Consider the following 18,212-nt stretch of genomic DNA (forward strand, 5'->3'; position numbering starts at 1 on the left):
CTCAGCAGTCGCGCACGCAGCTGTGGCTGCCAGTGAATGCGGCGTAGTTCTGACAAATACGATTTAGCACCGCCAATACTTGAAACCCGTCCGAAAACCCATGGCAGCGGCGGCGAACGCCTGTAGAGAACTCTGAGTCTACGGAAGCAGACGACGCAATGAACTAGTATAGGCTCCGCGACGTCCTCATGCTTTGCGGCCCCCGTTTCGTCACGCCAACAGCTGAAACAATTCATTACGGTCAGTGTGCTTACGAAGCGGAATTGACTGATCGCAACTGCAAGGGCAGTCAAATAACAACGCGCGCACAAACCTAGATAAAGCAGTTTCTTTAGCGGTGTCAAACGCCACTCAGGGGATCACACAAGTTTGGACGGTTTGGAACGCATCTGGGAAGCGGAGGAAAGGCGTCCAGCTTCTCGAATTGAGTCGTAAGAGGATACTGTCGATCAGTTACAGACTGCGTTGTCACAATTTCTTACCAAAATAGGGGTGGTCGTTAAAACCTGCACTAACAACATGTTAAGATATTACCAGACCAAGCGCATCAGCCGCTTCAGCCTAATAAAAATAAAAAAAGTAACGAGGAAAATGATTGTGCAAACATTTTCGAAACGGGTTCCTTTCTCAGACAAAAATAAAGATAAATAAGGAACAGGAAGCGAACAACAGCGAATAAAACAAAAGTTAGCAGACGATACAGATAGATACAAACGATGTACAAATAATCCAGTAAAGGACTCCTTGAACGACGGCGATCAGTGCGGCGCGTATAGAACAAAGAGAAAAGTAAAATAGAAAGCAACGGCATAAAAAAAGCTCCACTTTTTTTTGCAGCTGCCTGTTATTTGTTTGTTTATTAACATTCCTGGTGTTGGTAGGAACTGAAAACAAAACAGGGGAAAGGAATAACGTAATCCAGCTCACACTGCCCAGTAAATAAGAGTCGCACGCTGCAATCTGCTACGTGCCAGCAGTGTGTGAACTTTTTTATTTTGCATTTTTTTTTGCAGTGACTTTGGCAGGTTTTTTGCTTGCTCGCATGACGAAGCAGTTCAAAAGTGCATTCAAGTACTTGTTGACGAACTTGTCCATTCGATCTTTGCACACCGTGCCTTTGTTTTGAGTGTCGATCAGCGGCCTCAAGTCCTTCAGCTGAGCTCTCGTCTGGTGCAATATATCAATGAAATGTGTTTTTCGAAGGCACGGCTGAGGTTACCGGGTAGATGAGGAAGGTGTTATCATTTTTCAATGCGAATATTTGTTGTTCTTCAACGGAATGTCTTTCGAAATGTTTCATGTTTCTGATTACAGTTGGACTTAGCAAGCATGACGACATATCTGACTGGCAGCCCACCCGGCTCCATGGGACTGGGTGTTCAGTTGTGCATCTGGTCTGTCACCCGTGAAGTTCTTCGCGATCTCCGTGGAGTTGTCATAATCGTCTGTTGAAACGTCAGTGACGATTTCGAAGCAAGGCTTGAATAGCTCTTCCAGTTTAATTTGAAGTAACTTAATTACTCACGTTTGTTCTGTCTTCCCGAAACCCAGAAGGATTTTCCACCACAACGCAGAAACTTGTTTTTGCAGTGGTATGCAGCACATGGCATGCCTGCCATCTCTCTAGAGGCGCTGCGATCATTTTTTCTAAAATATCTCCCGCGCTACTACTCTCGTAAAGCTTCAGGGCGTTTGCCGCTTGGGGCGGGTCGGGGATTTACTAACGAAATGTCACGCGTAGGCCTTGTCTTCTAGTTTGTATTGGCCTTGCATGGTACATAAGAATGACTTGACAAACTATAATATACCAATTTATACATGGCTGCTCGTGGAAGGTCTCGCCTCCTTCACCAGCCTTTCAGTGACAATGGTTATGATCAGCTTCCGGAGCTACACAAGTAATAGCAGTCCTGGTGGTCTCATGTCAGAAAAACAGTTATGTCCTCTTACTGTAAAATATACCTACTCTTTGTTTAAAAAAACTAAAAGACTAACTGTAAAACAAATCCCTCTCGCAAATGTCCTATTATTCGCTGGAGGGTTTTTCAACTGCTATCCACGTTACGGACACATGCTGGGATCCAGCTGACTCATGAACGGTTCACGTTTGCAATTGATGCGTTCCTATTTACATACATTTCCTGCGGCACAGGTGGGGCGCCGACAAACCTCGACTGCGTTTTTTATATTTTTTCGCGGTGACTATTTTTGCAGAAATCGTACCCCTGTAGAACAGAACAGTTGGGTTATGCGCCGGTATACAGCTATGCAGCAAATCTCAGTAAACCTCCACTGTAAAATATACGACGTGTAGCTTCAACTTACTACGAAGAACAAGGAGAAAATGAGCGGCATGGGCTGTTTGCAGGACTAGAGCGTTGGGGAGGTATTTCTGCCTTGCCACCTACACCGAGAGCTTTCTACCTGGAATCACGCTTCGGGGTCTACTGAGCATCGAGCTTGCGGAGTCCTCCAGAACCCGGTGGAAGTCAACGAGCACGTGCTACAGATCAGGCAACGGAAACAGAAACCCTTCCGTTCATGTCCTCTCAGTGATTATAGCGAATTCTAGAAGCGATCTCAAAGGGAACTCTATTTCCAAGTAATATATTTGCTTTCCCCCGACATAATTTTTTCCAATATTATCGGTGAGTACGAAACATAAAAATTGATCTAGTATTACATTGTACCTTTCGGCTCAGAAAAAAATCAATCAATACTCTTTCCCTCATTACCCAACTAATATGTTCTCCGTCTAGAGCGAGGATTTCGCTCTGGACGGGAGCATACCAACGGTACTGCCGTTGGTATCGCTTTGTCTCCACGTCGTCGTCATGGTGGTTATTATGTTGAAAATGGCGTCGCGCATTTTGTACCTGTGCCCATTGTAGTTCATCAAGGGACTAAGGCACTCATATAGAGTGTCTCTGGGTGAAACCATGAAAGTATACTGATATGGTATGAACTTTAATAATGTGGCACGAAAGCACGTGTGAAAACGTTGGTTTGGAATTAACTTATGTTGCTTGGAAAAGAGTTGACTAAATATCTATTTCTGTGTGAACAGTACGCAGTACAGAGTGTTCTCCCCTCTGAAAATGTACAGTTCTTTTTTCATCGAAAAAATTGACGACACATATTTGAACGCTCAGTCTCTCTCGAAACTAGAACTAGGTAGCGGTGTCTGGACCAAATTTTAAAGTTTCAGGACTTACAAAAATAAAAAAGGGAAAACTTCTTCTTTTTTTAAATTTCAATATAACACTGTGGCCTGTCCCTGGTAGTTTACACCATTCATACACATGTAATATTGGACTTTGTCGGCCATACGTTTTCTAGTAAACATTTTCAAACATTGCTTGTAACTTTGGAAGAAAAGAACGCTTAGTTCTGTACCTTTGGCTTTTAGTCCGTCAAACCTTTAGGGCTACATTGACGGTGCACTCTCAGAAAAAAGGGTATCGATAGTCCTCCGTAAGGGGAGGAATGGTCTTGTAACCTATGTTCATTTAGAAAGGGAGAAACTTTCGTTCCTGAAGCAAAGGAGCAAAGTTCCTCCGTCGCCTGCATCTCATTATGGCGGCCCCGAATCGAGCGAGTCGAGCTCAATAAGGCTTAACAAGGACGCTACGTCTCTTGTAGGGGACAAAAGGAGCAGCAAATCAAAGCGTAACACGAGCTTTCCGCGAACTGTGTTTATTTCCGACGCCAGATTTCCCCCGCAGGTACAGAAACTTGCGTTTCAGAAGCAGTTACCCAGTCTTCTCGTAGTCAGCACTGCGATGTTAAACGGAGACAACCAATACCCAGTTACTTCGCGCACTTTACGTTTTACCTTTGCTGTTCCTCGAGTCAGAATTCCTTCGCCAACCGCACGTCACGGAGGAATGGCAAACCAACCCGCGAAACCAAAAGCCGCTCTCAGAAGAACAAACTCGAAACCGCTGTCTATCGCGTAGCGCGAAAGAAGGTTAAATCGCTTGCCACCAGCAGAGTAATTGCAAGTAGCTAGGCTACTATTGTTTTTCATGCTAAAATTCCACACTGTAAATGTACGTACTTTCCGTCATAACTTTGTACTGTTCAGTCCTTTCCCAAGAGCGCAATCGCCCTCGGGGAGGAGACAACCGACAGTAACATTGGCCACTCTACGATAGGAGCGATTGCACCTAATCCCTCAAGTGGTCTTAAACTTTTTAATGTAAAGCGAAATGTCAACCTGCGACACCCCGCCCCCTTTGATCACTGCCCGACCAGTGGCATCAATGCCCGAAAGTTTACGTCATCTCATCTTGTTACACCACTGACACGCGAACACACGTTCACTTCGGCGATAATTGCTGTCTTCTGTTCCCAGCGCACAACGCTGCCATCACGATATTGCTGCTATGCTGCTGACACGCAGAAATACAGAACCACGTTGATTGCCGGTTGGCGCTCGGCATCGGAATACATAACTTAACTCAGCATGGAGGGCACCCAGGTAGGCGGCAGCAAAACCTGCCTGTCTTGGACGCAGTTCTTGCGATTTCCATAACGTCGAAAACGTCGATACAGTTCCGCGTGGTTCCGCTACTGTAGTTCCGCGTGTGTCCCGCAATCCGGAGACGGCCATCTTATCCAGTGTACGTAGCACTGCTGGCACTGCTCCGGAACTTCGCTGTTTCTAGCGGCTTAACAAAATTTATTAAACAACGTGCGCGACGTGCTCGAAAAACGACACCGAAGGAGATAAGTCGGAAGGGCGAAAGCTTTCTCCCGTCGGCCTGGAGAAGGAGAAAAACGTCTCGTTCCTCCCCTCTCTTCGTTTCCGCTTGGGGGAGCGTCAGTAGAAGGGAAGAAGACGCGCCGTTGCCACTTTTTTCCTCCATTTTTTCTTAGAGTGTGGAGGCAGCATTTGGGGTGTGAAGTTTATTTTTGTGATGAAAAAACCCTGTACCATTTTGAAGTGCACTCTTTACTTTTATAGTAGTTAATTTAGGAGCTGGAGTAATATTAGTTTCATTATTTTTATAGTATGTTGCAGGTTTAGAAGGTAGGGCCAGGGAAAGAAAGATGGGAGAGGAGAAAGCGGACGCAACACTGGCGAGGGGCGGGATTTTTCCCCTCCCCTCGCCAGCGTTGTGTCTATTTCCTCCTCTCCCATGTTCTTTTCCCTCGTCCTAGCTTGAGTTGTCACCGACAATAGTTAAATAATCCTTGCTAATTGGAGTGCCATATATAAAAATAAGCTCAGAAACCATCCTTCCTTTTCTCTTCTTTTGCAATAGGTCCGACGAATCATTCTGCAAGGATCTGTTTTACATTAAACACGGCAGTGGGTTTCAATTTCCTCTACCAGGACAATGGAAAGTCTCAAGCAGCATGCCATCTTTGGACTGGATTCTCGGCGGAGTTGGGTTGTTAATGGGTTTTGCTGCTGGGTCGCACTTACCGCAACGTTAAGCATTCGCTCAAGTGGAGTCCTTTTTGTGGGAGTGGTTCAGTTCTTCGATGTCACACGTGAAGATGCTTCCATGCCAATGACTGTACAGATCGCTTGCAACTTTATGGGCGGTGAGCAGAAACACCTATTAATAATAAGTGCGTCACAAATTGAGAATGTGTCTAAAGAGAGAGATATCGTGTAGAGGCAACCTCAACCTTGAACAATGCGTGCATTGAGGGTATACGAAGTACAGTACCTAGTATTGCAAAGGAATGCATCCCACATCTTGTTAAGTGAAACGCCTTGTCAATTCGACATGTCTAGAAACCTTTTGTTGTTACATAAAACAATCTTTTGTAAATCCAACGGCGCTCACGCCGATACCATTACGAAGGGGGAAAATATAAACTGTGTACATGTTCTTCATTAAGAACTGTGATCATCCCATAGAAACACTGGTTTAAAAAAAGGTCAGAGAAGTGGTGAATATCCAAAATGTCTACAAATTGTCCGCGTTGAAAGCTAGAAATGTATTTACTTTAAATGTTTGTTGTTTTTTATTCTTTTTTTTTTATTTACATTTTTCTATTTAGTCGAGCCCTCCAGCTGCTAGTTTGAGATTATTGGGTATTTAACTTGTGTAAAACGCGAAACTGGCGAACAATTTTTCTGGTTGAAACGCGGACAATAACAATATTACGCTACTATGGAACAATCCACTTCCCTGCTCTAGTCCGTCGTAGGTCGCCACTGTATGCTTTGCGCTTTGTATGATTTTTCTGCGTAGTGACAGCTACTCCGCTTGAATCAATGCACCTTTCAATTTTCTACTGCGGAACTTGGAAATATTAGATCATAATGTTTATTTCATCCAGACCAACATCTCTTTTATGCCTAGATTTGATGAGCGAACAGAAACACACGCAGTGGAAATAATCAATAGAGTTTTATTGTTCTATTACACTTGGTTTGGTCCTTTTATTTTAAAACCTGGCATTATGGTATCTTAAAACCTTGAGCGTATTTTTTGCGGCTCCTTAAAGAGAACGATATATTCGGAAAATAGGTTTCGAATGTGAATGCAAATGCCTCAGTGTGCACCGAGTTTCATAAGTTCCATATTTATGACGTAATATTTGCAGCGCTTGTGTTTGGGTATCTCTGCGAAGTCTGCTCCTGTCGCGCAGTGCTGGTGATCTCAACGTTGGTTACATCCGCCGGAATTTCGCTCTGCTACTTTGCACCCAGCCTTTTATTTATTACAATTTTCTTTGGAATCGTGCACGGTAAGTATACAGCCTTTGTATCTTCTTTTGTTAGCTATCGAATTGAGCTCGGTTTTCTAACTTGTGCGCGTTTAAAGGAATCTTCATCCTAGAGCAGGGGTCTCCAAACGTTTTGGCTAAGGAGTCGGATCGGCGATCTGTCGCAGTCTGGAGGGCCCGAAAACAAAAGTAAATATAAAAAAAGAAAAACTAAATAAATAAACCTAGATTAGCATTTAAACAGACAAAATGGTGTTAGAGAAAGTGTGAATAAAAACAAATCATCACAGAACCATTAATTCCTAATTTATTATTAAGCTAATTGTGATATTAAACCACAGATGTGCACAAAACGACTGACCAGGCATAACAATCGAGCAGACCTAGAGTGACGCAGACATGAAACAGGAGACTAAGAATAGTATTGCTGGTGGTGACAGTCCGTTTCTAGTAATATGGCGAGAGGACCTGCATTACGATGCAGTTTCTCTTGTTTTTTCTGGTATCTTGGTTTGCGCATTTGAAGCGCGGCGCAGCGCCATTTCTTTACGTGCACTTCTTTCGCAGCTCAGCAGCGTGTCAGAAGGAAGACCAGCGGCTGTTAGGAACTCTTTCGAACAGCCGCTGGTTGTTCGGAAGAGTTCCGCGGTCCAAATCTGCCCTGGCCCGTGGGCCATGGTTTAGAGGCCCCTGTCTTAGAGTATGAAAGCGGTTCTGTGTTGTGGGGATTCCCGTGATGTCCCTTCCCCGATGGCTGTGATAACGGCCGCGGGTCGGAACACTGGGCCTGCTTCGCCATGAGCTCCGACCTGTTCGTGAGGCGGAGGGCCGCCTGGCTTGGGAGACCCTCCTCTCACTCTCTCTCGGGGGGACCGATTTCCGTTCCCCCCGCTCGGATGCGGATCACTGCTGACAGGCGAGGAGGTTTCGCCTCTTGTTCTCCCGCTTTCGGGAAAGGAACTCGTCCGGGTGACCGCGAAAGAGATAGGACGTGTGTCGGCGACTTCTCGGATGCTTCCCCGGTCTTGGCTCTCCGGAACCCCGCGTCTGGCAGATAAGGACCTTTTCTTACCTTGTCGGCGCGGGGGGCATTTTGGATGGGGACATTGCAGTTCATTTTAAGAGTGTTCTAATAAATGCTCTTGGACTCTGTCCTTACTCTGGTACCTGTGTCTTCTCTTCCGCTATATTCGAGAGAGTGAGACAAGGTAGACGATCATTGGCACCGACGGAGTAATTAATCGAACCGACCCGCGGTCATGTAGCCTTAAACGACGTCTACATTGCCGCGGAGATGTGGGAACCGCGGGCTACTAGGTTTGATGGCTCCTTTGAGATCGCCGCCGCTGTTGAGATAACCCTTTGGTTACTCTGTCGGGACCTGTGTTAGTTGGTAGCAATATCCCACAGTGTCCGTCTCCGCCCTCGATGTTTTATCTTTTCATGTACTCGTACGTATCTATTCACCAACACGCTGGTCGTTAATTATTCGAGTATCGTTTGACACTTTCAGAAGTAAATAGCGCAGAGCATTTGCTGACACTCAAGAGAGTGCATATTAGGTACACCTGCAGTTAGAGAGAGAGGTAGTTAAATTTGCAGCACTCCTGTAATGTGTAGTTGTCGGTAACTTCTATAATATCAAAGGAAATGTAAATGAGACGACTCAAAAGAGATCATCCTAGCAAAACATGGCCGTAAAAATATCATATCCTTAAAAAGTATGCTCCAAGTGAAAGTCAAATTACACCTGCAACGTGTTCTTCCTTGCACCGTTCCCAAATTACCTTAAACGCACTTTCAATCCAGTCAATTCCTAGCTGCGTCGGTGGAACTTCCTTATATATGTCGTGATCTCCGTGGTTCCATGTTCACATTTTAAGATGACTTCGATAATTAGCGTCTAAATTATGGAAATTTAAGACCAATTAATATTTTTGTTTGGTGCTAATGAGAGCGAGATGAAGCACATCACCCATACTTCAATATTCCCATAAGGAATTGGTTTCTAATATTTTTTTACAAAGAAAACAAGACTTTAACGGCTTCTCGTCGTGTATAGAAAGTTGAGAAAATCAGATTACTACTTGAAGGTATAAAACGGTCAAACACTGAAGCAATTATGCAGGCTGATGTACGACTTTCGTAATTAAACCGAAAATAAGAACACAATAAAAAAACATAGTATACATGTATTCTTAGGTGGTTCCTATCGCTTCGGATAAGTTAGAAAAATCAAGAAATACCCGGTTTAATGATTTATAATTTATTGTGCTGCTACTGAAAACATGGTTTAAAGATAAAATATTTCAGGGTTAAAGCATTTCCGCCAAGAGAGAAGCTTTGATATTGACAGTTATATTAGGATTACACATGTTCCACAGAAAGGTTGTTGGTATGGAATGTCTGCAAGCTAGATACTGTCTTAACACTCGCATATTTAATCATTTAAATAATTTTATGCCTTTGCATAAAGCTGTACCTTACCTGGAAAACAGATGATTATGTGTGCTTGTATTGTCTCAAAGCGATCATTCTTTTAGCTTGCATTTGGCTCAAAGTGATAATATTGTGTGCGTGTATTTCTTTCAAAAGAAATTTTAAAAAGCAAACTTTATTTTGGCAATCATTGCTTACGTTCTGAAACTAAGCTTCTTTTTCAGGAGGAACCCTGGGTGGAATTACGGTCGCTGTGAACACGATATGCACTCAGCATTTCAAAAAGTGGCAAGCAACAGCAATCACAATCGCAATATCATTTCAAGCAGTGAATGTATTTTTTATGCCGCAGCTGACGAGTTATTTTATTTCCACATACGGAACGCTGGGAGCATTTTTACTTCTTGGCGCAGTTACTCTAAATGCATTTCCCGCAGCTCTGGCCCTTCGAAGCCCCCCCTGGGTGCATACTAAACGTTTCAAGGAGCCTGTGTCAGTGAACCGTCCGGTGATTGAACCTAAAATAACACAAGACAATGGCGAAGATTCCCAAGAAAGCTTAGATTTCACAGAAAAAGAAAACATATTATTTGTTGTCCATGACGCGTCATTAACCGCAAGGAAGGAAAAAATCATAGGTCTTAAAGAGGACGAAAAAACGTTTCGCAACCGCACACATAATGCCTTGAAGAATACACTAAAGCTTCTATCGAGTATAAAATTTCACGTGGATGCTTTCTCGTTCGCTGTTCAAATGTACGTTCTGACGACGTTCATCATTATACACGTTGATCTCGCGAGAGACAAAAATATTGAATTGGGATCTGGGGTTTACTTGATGCACTCATTCACAATCGGGGATATACTCTTCAGGGTGATGGGGGGTCTTCTGGTCGATCGCCGTGTCGCGGCTTTAGAGACTGTAGTCATGCTTAGCTTTGTGGGATGTGCAATCGCTTGTGAAGGTTTTATCTGGTTGTCATCGTTGCTGCCATTGCTGCTGCTGTCTTCATTGCTCGGTGCGAGCCAGGGTTTAATTGTCTCACTGCCATCAATAGTGCTGCTGCATGACTTCAAAGATCAACCGCTACCAATGATGTTTGGAACATTACGCTTCATCGGAGGCCTGCTACTGATGACAAGACCGCCCCTTCTTGGTAAGTCTTTTCTAGACAGTGTTCCCCCATTTTCGAGGGTGTACTAAATTACTCATATATTTCTTAGTCCCCATGCTTCAAATTTTTGTATTTCAATAATTATTTAGCATCTGACGTGGCTCGTCACCGTTCAACGATAATGACGATGCCTGGATAAACAACGATGCTGACAACATGTGCGAAGCTGTTGATAAAAACAAGTCCTTTATCTCTATCTCGGTTATGGCCTCACCTCAGAGGCGGTCATTACACGTAAGAGGAAGGATTCAGGTTCTGAACCTAAGTCCCTACGATGGCGTTCGGGTATACAGACCCACAAGGAGTCTAAGAATATGTTACGAAAAAATCCCCTTGTACAAGGAAACGGTTTATTTCGTATAGATCACAAGGTCGCTGCCATGCATTCTGGTATGTAGGGCAGGTACGTAGTGCTCGGATATTTGTGAAAAATTATTGAATTGAGCCGCGCTATGAGAGTAATCATGTTGCTATTGTATGGCAATAAGATTCAGCAAACATCTCCAGCAGGCTTAATGCGAAAATACAGCGTTACGATTGAAAACATTTTCATTGCATTGATCGCTGAATGAAGGCAGGAAAATGGTTGAAGACAACGAAACGGCTCGCACACACGTGCTCGCTCTTCCCATCTTTTTTCATAATATTAAAAATTCTCCTTCTCTCACACGCACCTTACCCCTTGTGACTTGCGCTTTCTTCCCTGAGCTGGCATGTTAACTTTAGGGTTGTCGTATTTCGTGCTCGAGACATGGAAATAACACAACGTTGTTTGAACTGTAGCTCAGGTTTATTTTTTTTCCCTCCAACGGCAAGACGAAGGTAGAAAAAAAAAAGGGACTCTTATCACTTCATAAAGCTACTCCCTCCTCCCCCCCTTCCAAATAAATAATGAAGGAATATACATTCTAAATAATCTATTAGACAGATGCATCTTGTAGCGTACAGGCGTAAAAATAAAGACAAATGAGGCACAAAATAAAAATAAATTACACAATCTAAAAGAGAGAAGTAGATGAATGGGCAGCAAATATCTTTGCTGCCAGTACTCATGAGACCAATATGACATCTATGCATGCTATTTGAAATGTTTGTAGGGAAATATTTAGCATTCGCAAGGCGCCGCGTTTTCTTGAGCGAGGCTCTAATTCGTTTCGGGGAGTGCAAAACATAGTGTTTCTTCATTTCCGCACTAAATTTAGCGGAAAGGTAAACTACACGTGACCTGACGCCAAGTGACGTTATGATATCATTTGATACCAAGTCCACGCCATGACGTCAAGGTGTCAGGCAGCCTGACGTCAGATGACGTCAGGTCATGCGAACAATTCCGTAGTCTAAAATATGCAAAAGAGGGGAACATAAATGAGTCCCACTTGCCATTAAAACGTGAAAGACATCCCGAAGCGTTGCGAGAGCAAAACTATTGGCAAATTCAACGGGGCGTTTTGGAGCGCGCTGGAATCAGTTGACCAGATCCGGAATGGAGCACACGATCCGAACGGGGTCCGCCACCTACGGATCCCTTGTGGAATATGACCACTGCTCCGGGATCGGCAGATGCCTTCCCGTCATTCACTTGCCCGGGAATCCCCTTTCCGCGGCCGCCGCGGTCGTTTCGAAGACGTTTTCGCTATCGCGGCGCTAACACGTGTTCGACGCACGAGCGGCAGGAATGGCTCAGGAGCTTCTTGCGAAGATTGCCGGAATGCCGGATGGGCGAGATCAGCCGAGATGCCCCGCGAGAAAGGAAGTCATGTGTGTGCGCCGAGGGCTGGCGCGGCTGGATTCCGGTTGAATCCGCCGAACTCGTGGGAGCGACTTTTCTCAGATCCGGATCGAGATCTGGATCGGGAGCTCAAAAGTCAAAAGTCTTTATTTCTCTCCGCTTGGAGACGGGAGGCAGAGAAAAAAGCAAAGCAGTGTTGCTTGACGAGCCTCTGCCCCCCCTAACGCAGCAGAGAAACAAAATATATACACGTACACAAATTCACACAACTTCACAATCTCTACACCAATAAAAAGAAAATAAGTGAGCTAAATCGCACAATCGATTCATGCTTTAACTATTCCGGAACGTATTTAAGAAAATCATTAACAAATACAGAAAGTACGTCCTTCCGAGTTCCACTTAAAATATTTATAATCAATTCAATGCAACAATTTAAGAGACGCGGTAGTGTATATCGCAGCATTTGATCCAAAACCTAATCCAAAACGACCTGTGCAACACGTCCGTCTCGAACCTGATCGCCCATTGAAATAGGCTCGCTCCAGAAAAGTCGATCCCGGCGCGCTCCAAAACGACCCGTGGAATTCGCCATGTGTTTTCCTGCACACGGAAATTTTCTTCAGTCAACGCCGACGGGAGAGAACCTGGGCCATTACAGCGGGGAGTCCACCCTGAACACGGCTCCATGACGGACATGATTTTGTGCTCCATGGGTTGCATATAAAGCAAATTGGAGGCAAAGCCGATACGGGAAGGGGAGGGGGAAGGTTGCGTGGACTTTTATGGGGGCGCGAACTCGTGTCCGGCAAAAGTCAGAAGGAGTCGTGACCTGTGCGCATGTCGTTCTATTAGTTCAGCGCCTACGGAAGTTCACATCTGTGCGCCACGCAAAGTTCTTGAAATGGTCAACCTGACACCCGTCTCTACTCCGTTCATCTCAAAGCTGACAGTGCAGTGGAAGCTACGCCCTCCCCAGAAGAACCAAATACCTCCTTCTCATCACCTGACCCCACTCTCGACACGTGGGTACGGGGGAACTTGTGATCACGTAGTGACCTATATAGGCATGACTGAACAAAGGAGCACGTAGCTTCCAATGCACCCTCAGCTTAGGGATTAACGCAGTATACCTCCGTCGGTTAGAGTATGAGACAATCTCAAGGTTGTGGGATCGTGCCCCGCGTTGGGGGCTACTCTGGTCCAGTCTTAAATAGTAACGCGTTACTAGTAACGCGTTACTGTAATTTCGTTACTTTTCGGTAACTTGTAACTGTAACGAGTTACTTTTAAAAAAAATGTAATTTGTAACTGTAGTTCTATTACTTTTTCTGAGGTAACGGTAAAAGTAACCACGTTACTTTTGTCGCTACTTTCCAGTTGTTTTATGAATAATAAATCATTGAACGAGTGCAATCTAGCTATTCCTTGCACTTTCCAAATTGTCTTTTCCGACATTTCGAGTGTCAAGTTGGCCTTGCACAAACTTGTAAATACGTTCTTTTTCGCGAGTCATGACCCGAATATAGCCACGTGTAGATTTCATGGAAAACAAAATCTAGTTATCTTTACAAACGCGCATGTACTTTGTGACTGAACACTTACATCTAAGTATCTTGAAGCACTATCTATGTTGCGGTTGTTCCTTTTTCTGCGCAAACACTTTTTAATCGGTTGACCCAACCCTGAATCAACAATGCACGCGGAAGGCACTGCACATGTTTCGTGTTTTGATTAACGCCACTACTACTTAATGCGCATGTTTTGTATTTTGATGTGCGCCACTACTCCGGCGTGGTGTCAACAGTCGAGGCAAAATTTGCCGCTGTTTGCGCGGGGTTTGTTTCTGGCTTGCCGGGTACAAACTGAAATATGTCCAGCGACTCTATGAATCCAGCGCAACCTTCAGCGAGCCAGCAATGTGCTAGTGTTACCAAGGATAAGGCATTTGTATTAAGTCCGCGTTTGCTCCCGTGCAATTCCTTCCAGCGCGCCAGTTGAGCCCCTATTCAGCAAGGGCAGGGCCGTGTTCGCCATCAAACAAGGGAAACTTTCAGATAATACTTTCCAAAAGCAACTGCCTGCTAAGTTACAATATAAACTAAAAACCGCACTTTTTAATTTTATGCAATAAAACTTGGCGAGGGGCGTTTTCTAGTTTTCCCTAAATTTTTTGAGTTGTAGAAAAGTAACTGAGAAGTAGCGTCGTTACTTTTTAAAAGTAACTGTAACTGTAACGAGTTACTATTTTATTGCGGTAACTGTAACGGTAACTTCGCTACTTTTTTCTGAAAGTAACGGGAACTGTAACGAATTACTTTTTAAAAGTAACTTACCCAAGACTGCAGTCTGGTCTAGTTGTCTCACTCTATGCCTAACACGGATTAATACCACGAAGCTTCTGGCTTCAACATTTAATTGAATAAAGAGGAGACAAATAATATCTTTCGGCTTGTCCGTCAGTCCCCAAGTTTCCACGCACCGCCTTAGTTCTACCTCATGTAGGCGATGCCCGCGAGGTGTGGGTAGTCTGGCGCTCTTGGCCTCAGCGCGGTTAGCTGTACAAAAATATAGATAGCTCATCTGGGTAGCGTGCAACTTCACTGGTCAGGAACGAGGCAGCCGCCATTGCGCCCATAAGATGTAGGAGTGCATCATCCTCGCTGATTACGCGTTTTCATTTTATGTTGAACCAAAGCGTCCTGGTAAAGGCCTGGCTGCCCTGCCCTCGCGGCCATGCTTACTTACATTTTTTCATTCACGTATTTGTCGGCGGAAGGAAAATGATGCCTTTCAGCAGCCTCTGACTGATTTAAAACAATTTTTACTCTTCAATCTATATGTCAATATTTGGGGTTGGCCTCATTGAAACGGCCTATAACGAGTACCGGCAGGATGTCCAGAAACGTTACGCTGGCTGTCAGGTAGACCCCTCTCGGAAAACTGCTCTCTTTGGTAGCCGTGGAATCCCTGCACAAAGAAGGATTAAAACCGTAACGTCACGGAACACTTTATGCGTTTGTTTGGAAAAGAGAAAATACACGCCCACAGAAAAAGGTCACACGGAAAGAATAAAAACACCAAACAATATACGAGGGACAGACACACGCAGTTCTTTCAACGAGCAACTACATTTAAATGATGCCTATTACACTAGGATGAACCGCTTTGGTCACAGAGAAAATTAAGTGAAGGCGAAAATACCAAGATACTGCAAAAAGACAAAAGTAAAGATAGCTGAATTTAACTTCCTGAAAAGGAAGAAGAAGAAGAAGAAACTGGAGGAGATATTTTCTATGGCAATTCCGGCGCTAGGATCTAGTATCTTCTTGTATTTTCGTCTTCACTTAATTTTCTCTGTGACTAAAGCGGTTCATCATAGTGTAATGAGCATCATTTAAATGTAGTTGCTCGTTGTAAAAACTGTCTGTGTCTGTCCCTCGTATATTTTTTGGTGTTTTTATTCTTTCCGTGTGAACTGTACTCCATCTAACGCGCTCTGCTACGTGTACACAGAAAAAAGTGATGAGCGCAGTGACATTGCACTTGCACTGTTTGATGGGCTCGTTGGCTCCAAGCGTTAGGCGCGCTCCGACGTTCGCTATCTTATGGAATGACTTGCACGTTCCACGGTGTCAGTTCTTTCGCCATTGGGAAGGGTTTCCGACCGACCTTCTAACAATCGGCACGTGAATTTCGAAAGGGGTCTATAATGGAAGCACTTTACCGATATACTGTTTGTCGTTCTTTTACGGGGAATTTTTCCTTAACTGTCCTGTATTAGAGGTGTGTTTTAGAGCTTATGCGAAATACTGTTAGGCCCAATTTGGCCGGCAATTACGGGGAATTTTATCTTAACGATTGTGTTTTAGAAATGTGTTTTAGAGCTTATGCGAAATACTGTTAGGCTCAATTTGGTCGGCAATAATAATATTATAGGGCGCTCATTTGGCTTCACGCTCTTGTAACAGTCTTGAATGAAAAGCGTGTTTCGACCTCAGCATCAACTTCTAGGCAAGAAAATGCGTTTACGCGCAATTCTGTACGAGCTGATTTTGTCAATCTGGAGACGTTGTCTCCTGGCCAAGCGCGCCGTGCAGTGTAGCTGTCCCTTACTTTGAATATTTCTATTCGCAAGACTTATCCTTCCATTCCACTGCATAGACTGTACCCTTAAAATGTTGTAAATATATTCAATTATTTCTTTTCTTGTGTGTAGTGTGGTGCTGCAGATAACAACAAAGGTTTAAATTTTTTTATGCAGGTTATTTCAGAGATAACGAAGGAAATTATGATGGTCTCTTCCACACGCTCGCCGTTGTGAATGGACTCATCGGTGCTGTTTGGGCAGTTCGCAGGGTGCGACTGAAGGCAGCCTCGCTAGCAGTACGCTCCGAACAAATTACTCGGAACTCTGCAGCCTTGTCGATGGACTCAATAAATACCCAGTTTGCGGTTTATGTAAGTGGTTTCCGTTTAAGCGCGTCAGTCCTGTTTGCCTATGTTAAAGGGCAGGCAGGCCACAGTGTGCCGCCTACTTTAACATATGGGTCAGCGCTATCGCTAGCGGTAAAGGACAACAAACAACAGCTATAATCTGTCTCGCTTTAGGTCCTACCTCAGCCAGCACTACGATCCGACTTAGTCAATCGGGCGGTGCCAAAAAATACTCGTAATAGGCGACTTAGTCAGTTGCCTATTCTATCCTCTTCCTCTTTCTTTCACTTTTTCTGCCACCTATTTCTCTTTTCTCCTGCTCTCTCTTCCTTTCTTTTTCATATTCTTAGGCGGCAAGGACAAACCTTGGATCGAGACAGGACCTGTTCCTGGAACCACACTCGGGTATCGTGCCGGGGTAGCACTGGTAGAGTAACAGTGTCAGTCAAGCGCTTCTTGCTGTGCCAAATCACCTATCCCTTTTGAGCTCCGTGGTGGGCGGTGCACTGGGGCACTGAAGCTTCCTCCCATCTGTTATAGCTTCCAAACTACAACTGTTCATGGGCCTCCGAAAAGTGGTCGAACCGACGTCCTTGAGATTGCCACAATGTACCCCGATCTTTTCAAATTCCCAAGGAGTCTTGTTCATAGGTCTGAGGGCTAAAATCCTCTCTCTAAACTTTCTTAATCTTTAGTGTCCAAAGTGCTTGAAGCTGTTGTCGGTGCAAACTTCCGCGCCAAAAAAAGTGGAATCAGGCGACCTTCTTGTTCAGATAAATACTAAAAAGCAAAGAATTAATAGTAGCCCCGATCTCCATCTCGGACTACAAGGTTTGTGCGACCCTCACCGAAGTTGAACACTGCCCAAGATGTCATTTCTGTAGATAACTTGCTTGACTCAAAAGATACAGAGTCAGTTGAGTGTCTCTCTTAGCAGGGAGTTGTTGCAGCGCGACGCATCACTCTCCGCTGCGATGGCGTACGACTCAAAACAAGGCATATTATCTTGACTATCGATTCTACCACTCTTCCAGCTGCTGTAAAGGCAGGCAAGCTTCAAATTCATGTCCAGTCCTATGTACCGAACCCCCAGGAGTGTTTTGAGTGCCAAAGGTTCGGCCATGGGTTTCAAAACTGTCGGGGTGGTGAAACCTGTGCCAAGTGCTCTAGTAAGGAGCATGTCGCTGATGTGCGTGAGAACAAAGCTAAGTGCGCAAACGGTAACGGTAAGATTACAACGTACTCCAGATCTAGCTCCTTATGGAAAAATAGAAAAACAAATCATCACCTTGGAGGTTACTGAAAGCATTTCTTATATTGGTGAAAAGACGAGCTTCGACTTTGTTTCCGAAGGCTCTTATGTCCAGGCCATACGCATTTGACCGGAGCGGCCAATGGTTTTGACTGAAACACAGACGTATCCGGATGATCAGCGTGTCCCGCCGTGGTCTCCTTCTGTGTAACTGTTTTCAAGGCATCGCATTCGCATCGCAAAGCGGATGCTGCCTCATCAGCATCAACCGCAGAGCAGGGAATGACAGCCCCTGCTCCAGCTGCCACTTCGACCCCTTCGGGGCCGAGGTCAACCCCCTCGCACCTTTGCTCCCAAGAGAAAGCCTGGGGATCTGCCGAAGCCGTCGACCTCCAAGGGTCAGCTGCCGGAGGCAAGATACGAACCCATCGATAAAGGTGGGTTCAGGTCCGATGAGGACGCTCCCCACTCAGGATCGGAGTACTTT

General features: G+C 44.7%; 1 protein-coding gene across 1 annotated transcript; it reads left to right on the forward strand.

Annotated features, from left to right (window-relative positions):
* The first annotated feature begins 5,345 nt into the window (after positions 1–5,345).
* On the forward strand, positions 5,346–16,632 carry LOC115315790. The gene is made up of 3 exons (XM_040222201.3): positions 5,346–5,556; positions 9,357–10,289; positions 16,301–16,632. Exons 1-3 carry the CDS (start codon positions 5,346–5,348, stop codon positions 16,630–16,632), a joined length of 1,476 nt encoding a protein of 491 aa, XP_040078135.2.
* Positions 16,633–18,212: the final 1,580 nt, after the last annotated feature.

This window comes from Ixodes scapularis, unplaced genomic scaffold (genome assembly GCF_016920785.2).
Source record: "Ixodes scapularis isolate PalLabHiFi unplaced genomic scaffold, ASM1692078v2 PGA_scaffold1__304_contigs__length_218370807, whole genome shotgun sequence".
NCBI classification, from domain to species: domain Eukaryota; kingdom Metazoa; phylum Arthropoda; class Arachnida; order Ixodida; family Ixodidae; genus Ixodes; species Ixodes scapularis.